Raw genomic sequence first — 18,224 nt, forward strand, 5'->3', positions numbered from 1 at the left:
CTGAATTCCTCTTTAACGGAGTCATTTGTGCTCTAAATTGAAGCTGCTGTTATCAGAGGAACCTATAAGAAGATTTTAGAGCTGAAATGCTTCCCAGAAAACAATAAATTACAGAATTTTTAGGTTTACAAATAATAAAAAACTGCATTGATGGAACATAGATAAGTTCTTCTAATTTGCTGATTTTTAAGCATTTGTTTCTATGAGTTCATCTTTTTGACTATTTAATTAAATGCAAGATAAAATAAAATCTAATTTACTGATTTAGATCAGAGGTGTCAAACTCATTTTAGTCCAGGTTCACGTTTCAGTCCAGTCTCATCTCCAATAAAATTACAGTATAGTAACCACAAGAAAAGACAAAAAAATAACAAAATATTCCAAAAATGATAAAGCACGAGACAAACGACAAAAGTCAGACAAAAAACCCCAACAAAAACAAGATAAAATATTACAAGAATGAGAAACAAAATGACAAAAAAATATACAAACAAGCGAGACAAAAAGGAAACAAAACAAAAAATATGAAGCAAACGACAAAAGTCAGACAAAAAATGACACAAAACAAGACAAACTATTACAAAGATGAAATGCAAAACCACAAATGAGACAAAATGGAAAAAAAACAAGACAAAAACAGGAAAAAAAATTAGACAAACGACACGATTCCGTGTCGTTTGTCTAATTTTTTGGCGTTTTGCGTCAAATAAAAGAGACAAAATTATTTGATTTAAAAGTTATGAAGTGACAAAAAATGACACAAATGTCACAAACATGACAAAAAACATAAAAAAGAAACAATAACAAGACAAAATATAACAAAAAAGAGACACAAAACGACAAAAGAACAATCTCGTATATAGCAATATTATCATTTTAAATATATTGATTAAAATAAATAATAGTCGTCATAGTGATGTTTTTGTTCTGGTTGTAGTAATAGTTAATGTTAATATAATTCAGCAGCACTATTTTTTTTTAAATTTGTGTTCTTTTTATTATAATAATAATTAATAAGTTTAAGAATCCCCCATTTTTCTCTGAGATCTCGAACAGACGAAGAAGAAACAACTTCCGGGACAGCGGAGGCGCTGCTCCGGAAGTTGTTTCTTCTTCGTCTGTAATCAACACAACAGTTAGCCGTTAGCTGCTATCCTGCGGAGCTCGGAGACCAGATTCTGACACAGATTTCTTCTCACATATCTAACATGGTAGGATAAACAGCTGCCGGACGTTTTTTTTGAATATTCTGATTCATGATTTCTTTGCGGATTTCGGCCATGCGAAGTTTAATCCGGGGGGATTTTGATGAAATGTTAGCTGTAGCTAGCTTGTTTATGCTAGTCGGGCGTTGTCAGTTGAACCTTTTAGTTTTTCTGCTGGTTTCTTGACCCCGATGACAGTTGAATGGGTCGGATGTTTTGTTTCTTCCCTTTTTCTTGGTTTTCAGTCACTTTTGAACTAAACAATGCTAACCGGTTAAATGCTAACTCTTGTTTTCTCAGGCTGAAGTGGAGGAAACGCTGAAGAGGATTCAGGGCCAGAAGGGAGTTCAGGGAATCATCATCGTCAATTCAGAAGGTAAAACTACTTATATAAAGCTGATTTTAGGAGATTGTTTCTTTGGGTGTCTGCTGCTGTTTACAGGTGACACCTCTTGTTACCTAGCAACCGTAACTCCACCCACCACCATTGATCTGTGTTAGTTCTGTCATAGAAACAATCTGCACACTTCTCTAAAAGTCTAGCTATTACAAGTCCTGTTAGTTACCGCATTATTTCTAAGTTGAACAGAAGAGTTCTTCCTCCTATGTTGAAGACATTTCTAGATGCAGCATAAAGGTCTGAGGAGGAACAAGAATATTGGCTGACCAGCAGGAGAACATCCAAAATCTAAGAGTTTCTACTCAGGAACTAAGAAACTATGACCTGGATAAATTTATGTTCTGACCTGAATCCAACGGAACGCCTTTGGATGTTTTAAAGAGAAAAGTAGAACAACACAAACCCTCCAGCAAAGATCAGCTAAAAAAAGACAGAACATCTGCAGAGGAGGTTTGAGTTTGTTACCAAACATTTTAAAAAGTACTGAGAAAATTTGAGATTAAAATCAGTAATGAAGGGAAACTGAGTTTTGAGCTGAACAACCCAGAAAGCATCCAAGAATAACGTTGTGATGATCCAGATGAGAACAAAATTCCTTAAATAGCTTAATCTAATTTAATGCCTTTTGTGTGTACATAATCTGATTATTTCTGTATTTTGCTCTCAGGAATCCCCGTGAAGACGACTCTGGACAACTCGAGCACGGTGCAGTACGCCGGTCTGATCCACCAGCTGGTCATGAAGGCCAGAAGCACCGTCAGAGACATCGACCCCCAGAACGACCTCACCTTCCTCCGGGTCCGGTCCAAGAAGAACGAGATCATGATCGCTCCGGGTGAGATAAAAAAAACAAAGATGTCTGAATGTTTGATTCAGTAAATACATCTGAACTTCTCATGAACAAGATGTAGAGACCATCTGGTTCAGAAAAAGATCCTAAGACCCCAGAAAGAGAATAAACCTTCTCTGTTCCAGTTTTCTGCTCCCTGTTGATCAATAATAGGTATTGATTGGCTCAGCTTACACATCAATGGCAGAATTTTTCTTCTGTTTTCTGTGTTGTTTCTAACTCTGATCCATGCTAATGTTTAGTTTTTCTCAGCAGTAGAAGCTAGATATTTAGCTAGCTGTTACTGCTGACCACTGATGGAAAACAGTCCAAAGAGTTAATCTGATAATATGAGGCAGAGTGAGACATCCAATCAAGGCTGACAATGAGATGAAAAGATGGAAACTAGAAGAGAGGACATAGCTTTGCTCTACACATTTTTTAGGAACACTTTTGGATATAAAACGAGACAGAAAACAAGACACAAATTGACAAAAATGAGGCAAATTGACAGAAACAAGACCAAAATTTAGAAAACAAGACAAAATGACAAAAATAAGACAAAACAACAATGGGACAAGATGACAAAAACGTCAGCAGGTTCTGCTAACATGTTGTTGGGCACATTCCATGGGAAAAAAAATATTGCTTAAAATCTACTGATTAAAAAATGTTTCTAAAGTTACAAGAGACATCAATGGAAAAATAAAACCACAAAAAGAACATTTAGATTTAATTCTGTTTTATTAGAGATTCGTTTTGGTCATCAGTGGGGTGGACAAGAGAAAAATGACATTTTAGGGGGAACTCCTGACTTATTTGGTATTTTAGACATTCTTTTCTCCTATTTTTTTAGATTTTGTCTCAGGACAAGAACATTTACACAACTACTGCATGTTTTAGGATTTTCTACATTGATGGGTGAGACGTAGAATGTTCTGGAATGACCCTCGTGTTGCCCAGCCCTGTTTATTTTCTCTTTAGAGCAACAAGAAGAGAAAAGATCTGACAGGAGGTAAAACTAGACATTCAAAACCACAAACGTCTGCCGAGAACTTTGCATCCATTTGTGCAACTTTGCATAAAATCCTGACCAACCAGAGTTGTGCTGTAGATCTGAGAGGCTGAAATCCAGTTCAGAAAATCACAGAGGTCAAAGTCCAGATTGGTGATTCAACAACTGAGCACCGTCAAACTCCCCGATTAAATCCTCTTTATGGATCGCTCTGCAAACACAATGTCCACTTTAAAGTGCAGTGAAAAGGACCAGAATTACCACAAACGGACCCAAAATCCCCCTAAAAACGAGGTAAATATACCACGAAAAGCGACAAAATCTCAAATTACCGCAAAAAGTCCAACGATTTTCACAAAATGGCCCCAAATCACCACAAAAATAGTGAATCTAATCACAAAAAGGCACAAATCTCCACCAAAACACCCAAAATAACCACAAAAAGAGATATACTTCAAACTAGCTAAATATACCATAAAAAGCAACAAGATTACCACAAAAGACCCAAAATCACCACCAAAAAAAGAATGTCCCACAAAAAGACACCAAGTCTCCACTAAATGGATCAAAATTACCACAAAGAACCAGATGGTTCTTCATCTCCAGTAACTTCATCAGTGATCAGAGTTCAACCTTCATACTGGGAATATTTCCAGAGTTCCAGGTTCTTGAAGTCCATAGAGAAGAACGTCTCCTGGAGAAAGTTCTAAAGTAGACCTGGAGAAAGTTCAGGAATAGACCTAGACCTAGTTCTAGAGTAGGTCTGCTCTAGAACTTTCTCCAGCTGTCGGTAGGTCTGCTCTAGAACTTTCTCCAGCTGTCGGTAGGACTGCTCTAGAACTTTCTCCAGCTGTCGGTAGGACTGCTCTAGAACTTTCTCCAGCTGTCGGTAGGACTGCTCTAGAACTTTCTCCAGCTGTCGGTAGGACTGCTCTAGAACTTTCTCCAGCTGTCGGTAGGACTGCTCTAGAACTTTCTCCAGCTGTCGGTAGGACTGCTCTAGAACTTTCTCCAGCTGTCGCTTGGTCTACTCTAGAACTTTCTCCAGCTGTCGCTAGGTCTACTCTAGAACTTTCTCCAGCTGTCGGTAGGACTGCTCTAGAACTTTCTCCAGGGGACGTTCTCCTCTATGGACTTCAAGGACCTGTAAATATTCCCAGTATGAAGGTAGAACTCTGATCATTGATGAAGTTTCTGGAGATGAAGAACCAGATGTTCTGAGGAGGTTCTGGGGGAGGAACTGGCTGACTTTTAATGAAACATTTTGTCAAGTTCTAAGTCTTGTTTACTCGTTCTGAGATATTTGCTAAATTTAAATAATCAAGTGTTTGGTTTTAGGAAAAAATTATACAAAAAGCATCTGAGAAGTTTTGTTAAATCGAGGAAAACATTTTAAATCCAACGCTTTGAGGTGTTAGGAAGCATCGTTTGAACCTGTGTGAGGTTTTATTGGACATTGGTGTTGCTTTCTTTAAAAACTTTGTGTTTTTCTTCCCAGATAAGGACTATTTCCTGATCGTCATCCAGAACCCATCAGACTGAAGCAGCTCCACTCTTCACTCTGTGCGTCATATTCAGAAGAAAACAGCTAAACGTTTTATTATTTCGTCCTCCATAAACCCACAGATCCTGTTTACCTGAAACTTAAAAACGGACGGTCGGCCTGCAGGCGCCTTTCTTTTTCCATGTTTTAGCATTCCAGCTCTTCTCTCAGCTCACCGTCTGTAGCTGCTGTTAGAAACGAAGCTGGAGGAGAGAAAATAATTCCTGCAGAGTTCTCAGCATCCTGGTGGAAAACTGGGGTTATTTATTTAGTGGTGAAGTCCAGAGAACGACATTACAAACACTCTGTTGGTTATTTGTAACTAATTAAGACATTAAATAAGCCAAAATGGAGTCGTGTTGTGTTTTTATTTCTATCATGGCTTCAGAAAACGTTAACAAGCTCCTGACTTGAGCTTGTTTGGTGGTAGATGAATGTTTTATTTTTCTGAGACTTAAAGTTGCATTAGTTTGGCAGCAGGACGAGCTCATAAACTGACTGTCATGTTGGTTGGATTATTTTTTGTTAGTTTTTGTTGTGGGGTCATTGTGGTTTTTTTCCCAAACAGCTGTTAATGCACCATCTCAGATTATGTTGAATATTTTGGCAGAATTTTGAGGATGTTGTGTCTTCAGACCAGCAAATTTTACCATTTTCACCCTCAAATACCCATGAAGCCATTTTAATGGTTCAGTATGTCCAGAAATAAAACTCCAGCAGCCATGAAATGTGGTCAGAACAAACAAAAGGTCATAGTGGATCAGAAAGATCGAATGGATCCATAAGAGAACACAATTTTAATTAATCGACCTTGACAATGGAAAAAAAAAGAGCAATTTCAAACCAACATCTAGACAACACCATCCTGGATTGAAAAATGGCCATTTTTTCCCCGTTGTCAAGGCCAATAATTATTAATCATTGTAATATTTGACAATTATCAGACATTTTTGATAAACTCCAAGTCGTTTTGGACAGATTTCATGGCATTTTTGGACAATTTTGAGTCATTTTGGATTAATTTTACATTGTTTTTGACTGGTTTCAGGTCAAAATAGCAAAAACAAATAAAAAAAGGCAACCTTGTCTGGTCAAACTTTAACCATCAGGTTCTACTGATTTTAGAGCCTTAACGGTTGGAGAAATGTGGACCAAAGACTGGATTTTAGTAGAAAAATGGATCCATCCATAGACACTGACAGGACCTTTATGGGGACAGTAGACCAGCAAATGTCCATTTTCAAGTAGCAGTAATTATTCATTTGTGCCATTTTTGATCATTTTGAGTCATTTTAAACCAACTTCATCTGATTTTGGATACATCAAGATATTTTGGTAAAATTTGAGACATTTTAATAGATTTCAAATCATGGAGAATTTGGAGTCATTTTGGATGAGTTCATGACATTTCTGAAAGATTATCTTCTTTTGGACAAATTTTGAGTAATTTTAGACAAATGTCAAGTCAAAATATGTAAAACACTGTTCATACATGAGATTCTACTGATGTTAGAGCCTCAACAAAGACTAGACTTCAGTAGAAATACAGATCCATCCATAGATAAACACTAACAGGAACTTTATGGAGACACTAAACCAGCAAATGTCCATTTTCAACGACCACGAATTATTCATGTGGCAAATATTGAGTCAGAACATCTAAAAATAGTTATAATAGTGATAACAATAATTACAATAATAATAGCAACAACAACGATCATAATAATAGTAATAACAATAATAATAAAGCCTTCCGGTGTAATAATTCATTAATAACAGTTTCATAAATAAGTCGGTTAAAAAATATCTGTACGCCCCCTTTAAGAGCGGCCGGTGACGTCACCGCCTGGTTTACTGGCTTTGTTTAGCCGTTCGAGCCTCAGACTGACCAGAGACACCGAGGCTCCTCCAGCACCGACAACACCGAGACTACCGGAGCTCCGAGCCGTTTATCACCGGGCCGTCGCCGAGCTACGACCCTCCACAGACATGCCGTCCGACAGACCCTTCAAGCAGCGGAGGACATTCGGTAAGGAGGCGGCGAGGCTGGCACATAGCCGGCCCGTTAGCCACCTAGCTTTGCCCGAATGTTGACCAGTGCAGCTGTTGTTGTGGTGTCGTTTTGTGTTATGTAGTTGTGGCTCATAACAACTGGGTTAAACTCACAACTACAGCAACAGAAAGAAGTACAGCCCCCCTCAGGCCGTCTGGCTAGCAGATTATATGGTTATGGTGCTTATAAACAGCGTATTAAGTGTGTCTAAGTGGACGTTTAAAGGCCTCCAGCGGTTAATCAGGCCTCAGATCAGCTGTTAGCATCCAGTGTTTGCTTTAAGGAAAACAACATGTGCTGACACATTACCCAGTACACGTGTTCTGTGAGTTATGGTGCAATTTGAAGCCCTGAACTGAGGGAAGGAGGAGCCCGGTACGACCATTGCATAATCCAGCCTTACTGAGGAATAAACTGGGAATAAGCAGCAAAACACCTAAAATACACCTGGACAGGCCTCTAACCCTCCTGATACACCTGGACAGGCCTCTAACCCTCCTGATACACCTGGACAGGCCTCTAACCCTCCTGATACACCTGGACAGGCCTCTAACCCTCCTGATACACCTGGACAGGCCTCTAACTCTCCTGATACACCTGGACAGGCCTCTAACCCTCCTGATACACCTGGACAGGCCTCTAACCCTCCTTATGAAGCTCAGTGATCATGTTTCACAACCTTTTATTGTGTTATTCTGTGGCGTTTGTCACACTGACACACATTACTGGTTTATTACAGAACAATAAAGGCCTCCAGCAACAGTAAACACAGATTTATTTGGTTTAATTAGTACACAGACGTTCCTCCTAAATGGATTAAACCTAATATTATTATTATATGTAATAAATGGATTATATCTGTGCAGGATCAGGACACAGGATGTCCTCGTTCAGCTCCTGGTCTCTGGTATAATATTACCTCCCGACAGCAGAAAAATGAAGCCGGTTCTGGAAGTAGTATTTGGTTTTAATGAGGTTGTTACAGTAGAAACAGGTGGGACGTGAATAGAAACACTATTAATGATTGTTTTTATATTCATTAATCTATTAACTATTTGTTTGAGTATTCCTAACAAATAATATTCCTCCTAATAAAATAAAAATGACTGTTTAGGTTCAGTTTATCGCTGTGAAGCAGTGCAGTACCAAATGGAAATTCTTATCTCTGTGAATTTCAGCCTTTCTTTATGGTCGTTGTTAATTTCTTTACAGTCATTTTTCGTTCTCTTTGGGATTGTTTATAACCTGATCTCATCAAGTCAGTAAGAGTTCTGAAGCATCACGCTGTTAAATATTTAGCTTCACAGCCAGAAACGGTGTTGGTGATCAAATGTAATTAAATGTCATAGTTTAGTGAATACTGTAGCCGTTAGAAGCAATGATTCCTTCATAGTGCTACAGATAACTCCAAAATACTTCAGTTTGTGATGCAAGCATGAAATTTGGCACAAATACTCTTTAAGGCCCACTTTTTGTAAAAAAAAAAAAAAAAAGGCGTTAGCCACGCAAAATTCCAAGATGGCGACCATTTTTCAAGATGGCCGCCATGTGCACCATAAATTCGTCTTCTGAAGCAAAATATTTGAAAGAAAATGCAACATTAAGGGTAAAAACCAAAGATTGTAGTGTCTAACATTTTAGCCTGATTATTTTGTGTTATGTAACATCACAGCATAGTTGTAACAGAGACGGCGTCCAAAATGTCTGCCACGAAACCAAAAAATGCTAATACTTAGATATAGAATAGTGATTTTTGATCCATCACTAGGTTTTTGGGATCAATTCATTAGATCAGGGGTGTCAAGATCCGTTCCTGGAGGGCCACTATCCTGCATGTTTTAGATGTTTCCCTCTTCCAACACACCTGATTCAAATGATCAGGCTCGTTATCAGGCTTCTGCAGAGCTTGATAATAAGCTGATTATTTGAATCAGGTGTATTGGAAGAGGGAAACATCTAAAACATGCAGGATAGTGGCCCTCCAGGAACTGAGTTTGACACCCCTGCATTAGATGGACACCGTTCTACATTCCTGTTTATGTGTATTGCTGAAACAAAGATGCAGTCCAATATGTCTGTTACAAGAGCCATAAACCATTGTTCACGAACTAGCAATTAGAACTAAATTAGGGTTTGTATGATTTGATGATATGGTTTTCACCAATTTGTGATAATATAGTCTGCACTGTGAAAATAAAGTGCATGGCGCGACTGTTGTGGCACATGACAGAACGTGACACAAGCCTACAAACACATGCGCATGGTCAGGTGGCCTGTGGTGGGGTTGCTGTGGTAACGGCAAGTCAGAATTTGTTTCAGGTCTTATTCGCGTATGCCACAAACATCACACAACTCTGTAATCAGGATTGGATTTCTGTGTCCCTGCCATGTTCAGCACACACTGGGGCCTGACTCCTGCCATGCAGAGCCCTTCAGCACACTTGTTAAGACATTGAGATTTATAGATTTCATCTTGGACGCCATCTTTGCTTTGATCATTTGATTAGGTACTCTAGCCCAGAAAACCTTTCTTTTAGATACTTCAGTCCATAAAACCTAGATATACATGCTAAATAGAATCTTTCATTCAAATACTTGGCTTGAAAATTGAACTTTTCAATCAAGGTGGCGGCCATCTTATGAAATGGTTGCCATCTTGGAATTTTGTGTGGCTAACGCCGTTTTTACAAAAAGTGGATCTCAAAGAGTATTTGTGCCATATGGGGTATTTTGCAGTTATCTGCTGCACTATCAGCAAGCATCAGAAACAAAGCAGCTCATTCAGACATCTGAGCTTTGAACCCTGACGCGCTGTAAAACCGTTTTTATTTTCTGAAATAAACTGCAGATGAGAGGAAACGCTGCAGAGTTAAAGGTTAAGTCAGCACTTTAACGGATCGTTTTATAGAAACTGCTTCGACTCTTCAAGTTAACGAGTTCAGATCAGTGCCAGATATTTATAAAAAAATAGACTCACTGATTCATGAGAAAACACCTTCATTAGAAGGACTTTTCCTGTTAACATGATTTATCAAAAAAAACACGAACCTCAAATGGAGGAAATTAGTCAAATCAGGGGTGTCCAACATGCGATCTGCGGTCCAAAAGCGGTCCTCCAGAGGGTCCAGTCCGCCCTCAAAGTGTAAAAATTACAGAGAAGACATTAACTGCAGATTGTAAATTAGTAAAACTATAAATTTAAAATAATTTCTGGACCATGACAAGTTGTTTTCATCGTAAAGTAAAATATTAGATTCTTTGTTCTTTTGTCATTTTTGTAATATTTTGTTTCATTGTCGTTTTTTGTCTGACTTGTGTAGTTTTGATCATAAAGTAAATTACGATATCGTTCAGTTCCAGATAAACCAGACACAAATTGACAAACCTGAGAAACAAAATGACAGAAAATGGACAAACGATGCAAGTGAGACAACAAGGAAACATAAAAACGACAAAAACAAGAAGGACAATGACAAGAAAAGAACAAAAAAGACCAAAAAAACAACAAAAATAGGACAAAATATTACAAAAATGAGACACAAAATGACAAAAATGAGACAAACGACACAAACCAAAACAAAAAAAAAAGAGGCAAAAAATTAGACAAAAAGTTCCAAATCGCCAAAACAATTGGACACAAGCAAGACAAAATCTAACTAAAAAGGAACAAAATGGCAGAAAAACTCAAGCGAGACAAAAATGAAACACAAAACTACAAAAGAACAATCTAGCATTTTACTTTATGATCAAAACAACCTGTCATGGTCTAGAAATGATTTTAAATTCTAAATTTCATAGTTTGTTGATTAAATAATCTTTTTAGGCAGAAGATAAAAATAATTTGTTTTTAGCCTCTAACGTGAGGACTTGAAGCTTTTCTTTGGATTTTGGAACAAAACAAGACATTTAAAGACAAAAACATTATTGGAAAAGTGGAAAGCAGGCGTAGTTTGGACACATTTGGTGGCATTAGAGATTAAATTACAGCTTTTTAATGGTTAAAAACGAGTGTGTTTGTGATTAAAGGCTGCTGCTGACTGTTTTTTTTTTTGTTCTTTCGTCCACAGCTGACCGATGCAAAGAGGTCCAGCAGATCCGTGAGCAGCACCCCAACAAGATCCCTGTAAGTTCCTGTTACCGTCCAATCACATTTATCTGCTCTTTAAAACAGTGATGTCTGCAGCATCATGCATGTTTTGGCATGTAGAAGTCCATGTATGTGTATTTAAATAATGATGTAACTGACCAAATATCCAAAACATCACGTCATTGAAATGCAACTAGCTTTAGTTTTAGCTAAGGCTAGTTGTGGCTAACTCCACAGCTAGGCTTCACTTGACTTTAGCTCTACTGCTAGCTGTCTTCCTAAGCTAGCTACCTTTAGTAGGAAAGTATTTTTGTAATAATTTAGAACAAACTAAATAACCAAATGTGTGCATAATTAGGTAGGTTAGCTTAAGTTTTAGCTAAGATAAGCTGCTTGTTAGCCATCTTTATAGTTAGCCATCTTTCTGTGGCTTTAGCCATGTACCCGTCAGCTGTGATTTTAGCTGTACAAATAGCATTTTCTGTGACAGCTAGCTTCTTTCTATAACTTTAGTGTAGTTAGCCCTATATTTGTGACTTAAGCTGTGTAGTTAACTGTTTTTCTATAACTGTAGCCCCATAGTTTGCTGTTTTTCTATTACTCTAGCTATGTAGTTATCCCTTTCTGTTTTTTTAGGTTTGTAGTTAGCATTCTTTCTATGACATTAGCGCTGTAGTCAGCTGTCTTTTACGACTGTAGCTGTGTAGTTCACTCTTTCAGTGACTTTAGCCTTGTAATTAGCGCCTTTCTGTGTTGCTAGCTGTTTTTCTGCGACTTTAGCTGTGCAATTAGCTCTTTCTATGTCTTTTCCCCTCATCCTATGGTTTTATTTGTGTTAGCCATGGTTTTTTAGACTTGAGCCGTGTAGTAAGCCGTCTTTCCATACGTTTAGCCATGTCGTTAAATATCTATGATCCTGTTCTGTAGTTATTTGAGCTTCTCTGAACTTACACATTTCCATCCCATAATATTTGTCTATACAGTGAAACTAGTTACAGACACATTCAGGTTCTAACTGATATTTGTCTGAATATATTCACTAACCGACAGAACGTTGTGTTTTCCATCTGCAGGTGATCATTGAGAGGTATAAGGGAGAGAAGCAGCTTCCTGTTTTGGACAAGACCAAGTTCCTGGTTCCTGATCATGTCAACATGAGCGAGTTGGTCAAGATCATCAGGTAAACACAGAACCGCCGACTGATGTGTTTGGTATGTGGACGTACACGTGGAGCTGTCAGTTAGCGTGACCTGCTGCTGTTTACATACATGAACAGGCTGAACAGTTTGTTTACAGTCCTCAGAGCTGCTTCCAAACCAAAGAGATGACGAATGAAGTCTCCCAGAATAATGGTCCAGTAAATTAGGATTTCACCGTCCGGCAAAGCAGAAATCTAATAAACCGGAATTTATTGTTGATTATTATCAGCCATAAACGCTGAAGAGGCAGAAATACGAAAGGCACCTCTTTTTTGGAAGATTTAAATCAGCCATAAAAGTTAATTTGCTGCAGATCCGTCCCACCTCGGTGAATTTACCGACCGTCAGCATGCCGGAGATTCATTTCAAGAAGCTCAGATTAACGTCAAGCCAAAAGTTAATGCTGCTGTTGGAAAACGAGGAGAGAAAGGTGAGACTATGAGGAGGTGAAATCTGAGAAAGTTGAAGATGAAAATGAGAGCTTAGCTGACAATTTAGTCGGTTTCGATGTCTTTAAAAACTAAATAAAAAGATGTGAGGCTCCCTGACATTAAGGTGCATCCAAATGAAATATAATTGCAGTTGTTATTTTAGTTAAATCCATACATACAAAACACTATATTGTGGTATTAAATAGGGGTGAAACAATAATTAATAATTTTCTTTATCAATTTCCAAACAAAACATATGTTCGGTGGTTCCAGCTTTTAAAAGTTTTTTTCTTTATGAAAATCTCAAACTTTTTTATGAAACACAACAAACTCTAGGAAAATATCAACCTTAGTAATTTTATTTAAAAAAAAGCTAGCTACCTTTAGTGGCAGAGCTGTGTTTGTTATTTTTAATTATTCAGATTAACCAACTAAATAAGCAAAATGTGTACAGAAATAGGAACCTAAACTTAGCTTAAGTTTTAGCTAAGATGAGCTGCTTGTTAGCCTTTTTTTCCCCTATCATTTTAGCCGGGTAGTTAGCCGTTTTTCTATAACTTAAGCCGTTTTTCTATCACATTAGCTATATAGTTAGCCGTTTATCTATCACTTTATCCGTGTAGTTAGCCATTTTTCTATCACTTTAGCCGTTTTTCTATCACTTTAGCTATATAGTTAGCCGTTTATCTATCACTTTAGCTGTGTAGTTAGCCGTTTATCTATCACTTTAGCTGTGTAGTTAGCCGTTTATCTATCACTTTAGCTGTGTAGTTAGCCGTTTTTCTGTCACTTTAGCTGTGTAGTTAGCCGTTTTTCTGTCACTTTAGCTATATAGTTAGCCGTTTATCTATCACTTTAGCTGTGTAGTTAGCCGTTTATCTATCACTTTAGCTGTGTAGTTAGCCGTTTATCTATCACTTTAGCTGTGTAGTTAGCCGTTTATCTATCACTTTAGCTGTGTAGTTAGCCGTTTATCTATCACTTTAGCTGTGTAGTTAGCTGTTTATCTATCACTTTAGCTGTGTAGTTAGCCGTTTTTCTGTCACTTTAGCTATATAGTTAGCCGTTTTCCTATCACTTTAGACATGTAGTTAGCAGTTTTTCTATGACAAGCTGTGCTGTTAACATCTGTCTAGGACTTTAGCTGTGCAGTTAGCTCTTTAAGTGACTTTAGCCTTGTAATTAGCATCTTTCTGTGACTTTGTGTTTTAGACGTCTTTAAAAGCTAAATAAAAAGATGTGACGACAGTTTTAGTGATAAAAGTGAATTCAAATGGACATTAACTTCTTCGCTTTAAATCCAAACTTACTAAACAGGATATTATGGTATTAAATAGTGGTGAAACACTTATTAATGACCATTTTCTTGATCAATTTCCAAACAAAACAGCAAATGCTTGGTGGTTCCAGCTTTTTAAATAATTTTAGAGTTTTTTTTGTTCTTGCATTAAAAGTAAGTACAGGTTAATCTGTTGAGAGTATAAATGAAATGTTCTTTTTGTCGCACCAGTAAAATAATTAAAGATAAATGTACATGTTAAGTAAAAATGGTGAAAACCAATTTACAAAAACAAAAATATTAAAAAATAATTGAAGTTAACCCCAAAATAGATAAACACAAATTGGTAAATAGTATTTTAGGCAGAGAAATACATGAATAAAGTAAAATTAAATGATTAAATATTATAAATAAAAGGCCATAAAACTTTCTGATTAAAAGTTTTAAATGTGTTTGACAATAAAACTCATTAAAAAGTTGTAGTTGAGCAACTAAAAGACTCAAAGACCTGAGCAAGCATCCTGCTTCTGAGGAATAAAGCCGAGCCATTCATCGATTTATTGATTTAGCAGCTATAAACCAGGGCTGAATGTATGGAAATATTACTGAAATATGGACCAGTACATTATTCTAGCTGGACGAGCTGCAGTCTTTAGATTTAACAGGGAAAATATATCACAAAATAACATCATAAATGAAGCACTGTGCAAAAAAACACATCATTTGGTTGTTTTAGTAGGAAGGAAATGCTAAAAAATATAGAAATTTCCACTAAAACCATGACTTATGTTACATAACTGAAAGAAATCAGCTGAATTCATGTAAAGCTGTGTCTTTCTGTTGTTGTAAACGGAACATTTGAGGGTTTTAGACTGTTGGTTGAACAAAATCAAAAGTTTAAAAATGTTACTTTATTTACTCAAGGAGATTTTAACGGGCAGTTTTTACTCTTATTTGGAAAAAAAATCAAAATTAATAATAGATTCAATGCAGAAACTGAAAGACGGACCTTTGAAACTTCTGAATCAGATTTTTATTTTATATTTAGATTTCTAGTTTACTGGTGGGAGAATTTAATTATGTTGTTTCTGTCTGAGCCTTTTAAACCAATAAATAAAAGTAGAATAAATTAAATGCCTCCCTTCATTTATAATTCAGTTTTATGATGCGCTTATGTTGGACGTCTTCAATCAAGCTTTAATTCCTGGACGTGAACAACAGAAGTTCTCGTAGATCTAAAGGACAACAGCTGTTTGTTCTCCCTGAAGTTAAACAATATTTTCCTTTTCTATCCACTGTTTTCTCCAGTAAACCTGCATCAGTCACGGTGAACTTAAATCTTTAATTAACTGGATAGAAACCAACAGTTTGAGGTCCTGCAGTTTAAATTCAGGCGTTAAACGCTCACCTGTTGGCTGAAGTTCCTCCTTCTTGGAGCACGACGGCTAAAAAAGCGCTTTTGAAATGTTCCTGCAACATAATCCATCTGATTCTGCTCAAAATGTCCCAAAAACTCTGATTTAAACCAACGTTCCTGAACATAAAGCTTCCATCTGCAGCCACACCTGACATGCTTAGAGGACTACTCACCTGCTGCTGCTCCCTCATTGGTCACAACCTCCAGATGGGAATTAGTTGGTTTATTTGGAATATTTTGGGACTTTTGGACATCTGAATTCATCAAGTTGTTGATCCAACCTGACAACTAAACTCCTATTTTTGTTTCCCTCCATGTTAATTATAATGATAAACTCTTTGCTCGGTGTGACGATGAATTAAAATGAAAAATAAAGACCTTAAGATCTTCTCTTGTCTCTTTATGATCCTCGGGAGGCTGTAGTATGACATGAATCTGCTTTTCTGTGTGTTTTATCAGTTGGTATTTTATGTCATTTTGGTCGTTTTAATCCCTCATATCTACGTTTCTCAACACTTCAGGGTCTCATCCTGCATATTTAAACTTTAGCTGTTTTTTATCACCAGTCATGATATTTTTGCTGTTCTTTAAATGTATTTTAACTCCAGATGTCTCTGCTGTGAATAAATGAACTTAAAGGATCCAATAATTAATAACATTAAGGTGTTTTGTTATTGAACCTAGAGTTTTTATCAACTGATAAATGACAAAATGATGAAGAAAGTTGGACCAGAAAGCTGGGATGTAAACAGCAGCACTAACTCTTCTTCCTCGTCTTCGTCCTCCAGACGTCGGCTGCAGCTGAACCCCACCCAGGCCTTCTTCCTGCTGGTCAACCAGCACAGCATGGTGTCCGTCTCCACATCCATCTCTGAGATCTATGAGCAGGAGAGGGACGAGGACGGCTTCCTCTACATGGTCTACGCCTCTCAGGAGACCTTCGGCTGCGAGGAGGTCTGATGGAGGTCTGGATGGATGGAGGTCTGATGGAGGTGTGGTCCAGGTCCGGTCCTCCTCGCTGTGGTCAGTCAGTCATTAAAGTTTGAGGAGCTGCTGGTTCATTTCCTGAAATCTCAGGAAATGAACCATCCGGTGGAGTTCAGAAGACATCTTCTAGAAAAGCTGAACTTTAAACGTTCAGACTCCGTCCTCCTCTGTCTGGAAGCTCCGTCCTCGTTTTTTTTAAACTCACGTTCTTTTTAAATCCTAGTTTAGTTCGTAGCTCCGCGTTTGTTTTCATCACACGTTTACTGTCAGCCTGAAGCTACCGAGCGGCTGACTGACGGGCTCCACGGTTACCGTCGGGCTCCGCGGTTACCGTCGGCGGTGACCTTCCATGTGCAATATTTCCTCACCTCCCTGTACAGATACTGTCAGCTCTCACTCACACAAGGGAACTAGCGTTAGCATTAGCATTAGCCACAACCTGGCTCCGCCTCACATCCGTTAAAGAGCACAACAGCATCATGACTCACCGTTTAGAGCGACCAATCAGGTGGAAGCATGAAGGATTCACTCCCATCCAGCCTAAAGGTGAAGCCCTTTTCAGACACAACATCCAAACGTTTCTAAAGTATCTCATCATTTTACACGACGTCTACAGCACAGGAAGTGGTTCAGAAAACAGAATAATTCACTGAAACTAAGAGATCAAACTAAACTCTGAGCTGTCTGAGGGGAGGAGAAGTCTGAGCTGAGGTTCAACAATGATCCATCATGTCTCCATGAAGAGGACAACAAACAGCAAGAAACAGTTTGGTGTTTACTTTAGAGGAAACACTCCTAAACAACATGTTTAGGAATGTTTCCTCGGAGTTTATTAGGATCCAGATGAGGGAGAGCTGCTTTAATTGAGAGGAAACAACCATCGTTGAATCATCAGTGATTCTCATTATTCCGACCCGTTAAATTCTGTTTTCATTGCAGTAGTTAATTTTTAAAACATTTCCGTTTCTGATCAACACTCAAACAGCTTCTTTTTCCTTTTTCTGCCGTGATTGGACCAGTTTCGGTGCTAAAATGTGGAAAACTGATTCCACTAATCGCCTCACAAGCATCAAAGTCACGTCGACCGTTTGCCACTTTAGGATGAAGCGTGTGAAAAGGGTTTTACTGGCTGGGAGTGAGGATTTAATCTTGTGTTGAGTCCTACGTTTTTCCTCCTGAGATGGAAGGTTGTAATAATAAATAATATGAATAAACCCAGTAAGAAAAGCTTGTAAAACACTACAGTAGCGTAGAATAAAGCTATTTAATGTAGGAACGAATGAGCTTCTTTTGCACAGGAACTAATCGGAGAATCAAAGAGTCGGCGTTGAGTTTTTTAGGTTTTCTTCTTTTGTATCTGCTCCTGTCTGCCTTTTCTTTAACTCCATTTTAAAGACAGAAAAAAGCTCGTGATGCATGTTTTCTTTTTCTTTTTTATAAATGTACGTTGATTTTAAGCTTTGGATATGATTGTTTTTAATTTTTAGATGTTTCCTGAACCAAAAACAAATGTAAAGAAAAACTGTGTGCGTATCAGCGATCATATAATCAGCTGTTCTTATTTAGAGTGTAAATAGACGCTGCAGCCCATTCTAAGCGTTTGCCAAGAAATAAAGAAAAACGTTGCCTTTAAAAGACTCGCTTCTTTGTTTTTATGGAGTTTTTTCCTCAAGTCTGCCAGCAGGTGGAGTCTGAGAAGGGAACAAACGGTTTAAAAGGTGATTTTTGGATGTTTATGGCATCAACTGTTTGACTGTTTTCCAACACTTTAGGATAAAT

At 37.7% G+C, this 18,224-nt stretch overlaps 2 protein-coding genes across 2 annotated transcripts; both read left to right on the forward strand.

The window, feature by feature from the left end:
- Positions 1–1,064: 1,064 nt before the first annotated feature.
- Positions 1,065–5,345, forward strand: dynlrb1 (dynein, light chain, roadblock-type 1). Its single transcript, XM_022214293.2, has 4 exons — positions 1,065–1,211; positions 1,506–1,581; positions 2,273–2,440; positions 4,948–5,345. The coding sequence occupies exons 1-4, from the start codon at positions 1,209–1,211 to the stop codon at positions 4,989–4,991; spliced, it is 291 nt and encodes a 96-aa protein (XP_022069985.1). The 5' UTR covers positions 1,065–1,208; the 3' UTR covers positions 4,992–5,345.
- Positions 5,346–6,811: 1,466 nt separating this feature from the next.
- Positions 6,812–18,080, forward strand: map1lc3a (microtubule-associated protein 1 light chain 3 alpha). Its single transcript, XM_022214296.2, has 4 exons — positions 6,812–7,021; positions 11,113–11,168; positions 12,206–12,312; positions 16,247–18,080. Exons 1-4 carry the CDS (start codon positions 6,982–6,984, stop codon positions 16,416–16,418), a joined length of 375 nt encoding a protein of 124 aa, XP_022069988.1. The 5' UTR covers positions 6,812–6,981; the 3' UTR covers positions 16,419–18,080.
- The last annotated feature ends 144 nt before the right edge of the window (positions 18,081–18,224 follow it).

The sequence above is a fragment of the Acanthochromis polyacanthus genome, chromosome 5, assembly GCF_021347895.1.
Source record: "Acanthochromis polyacanthus isolate Apoly-LR-REF ecotype Palm Island chromosome 5, KAUST_Apoly_ChrSc, whole genome shotgun sequence".
NCBI classification, from domain to species: Eukaryota; Metazoa; Chordata; class Actinopteri; family Pomacentridae; genus Acanthochromis; species Acanthochromis polyacanthus.

Bases quoted from the DNA above. Each gene is read 5' to 3' on its own strand.
- dynlrb1 (XM_022214293.2), top strand. The intron at 1,582-2,272 runs GTAAAACTACTT...TTTTGCTCTCAG, and splicing joins CATCATCGTCAATTCAGAAG to GAATCCCCGTGAAGACGACT. The intron at 2,441-4,947 runs GTGAGATAAAAA...TTTTCTTCCCAG, and splicing joins CGAGATCATGATCGCTCCGG to ATAAGGACTATTTCCTGATC.
- map1lc3a (XM_022214296.2), top strand. From the start codon at position 6,982: ATGCCGTCCGACAGACCCTTCAAGCAGCGGAGGACATTCG. The intron at 11,169-12,205 runs GTAAGTTCCTGT...TTCCATCTGCAG, and splicing joins AGCACCCCAACAAGATCCCT to GTGATCATTGAGAGGTATAA. The intron at 12,313-16,246 runs GTAAACACAGAA...TTCGTCCTCCAG, and splicing joins GAGTTGGTCAAGATCATCAG to ACGTCGGCTGCAGCTGAACC.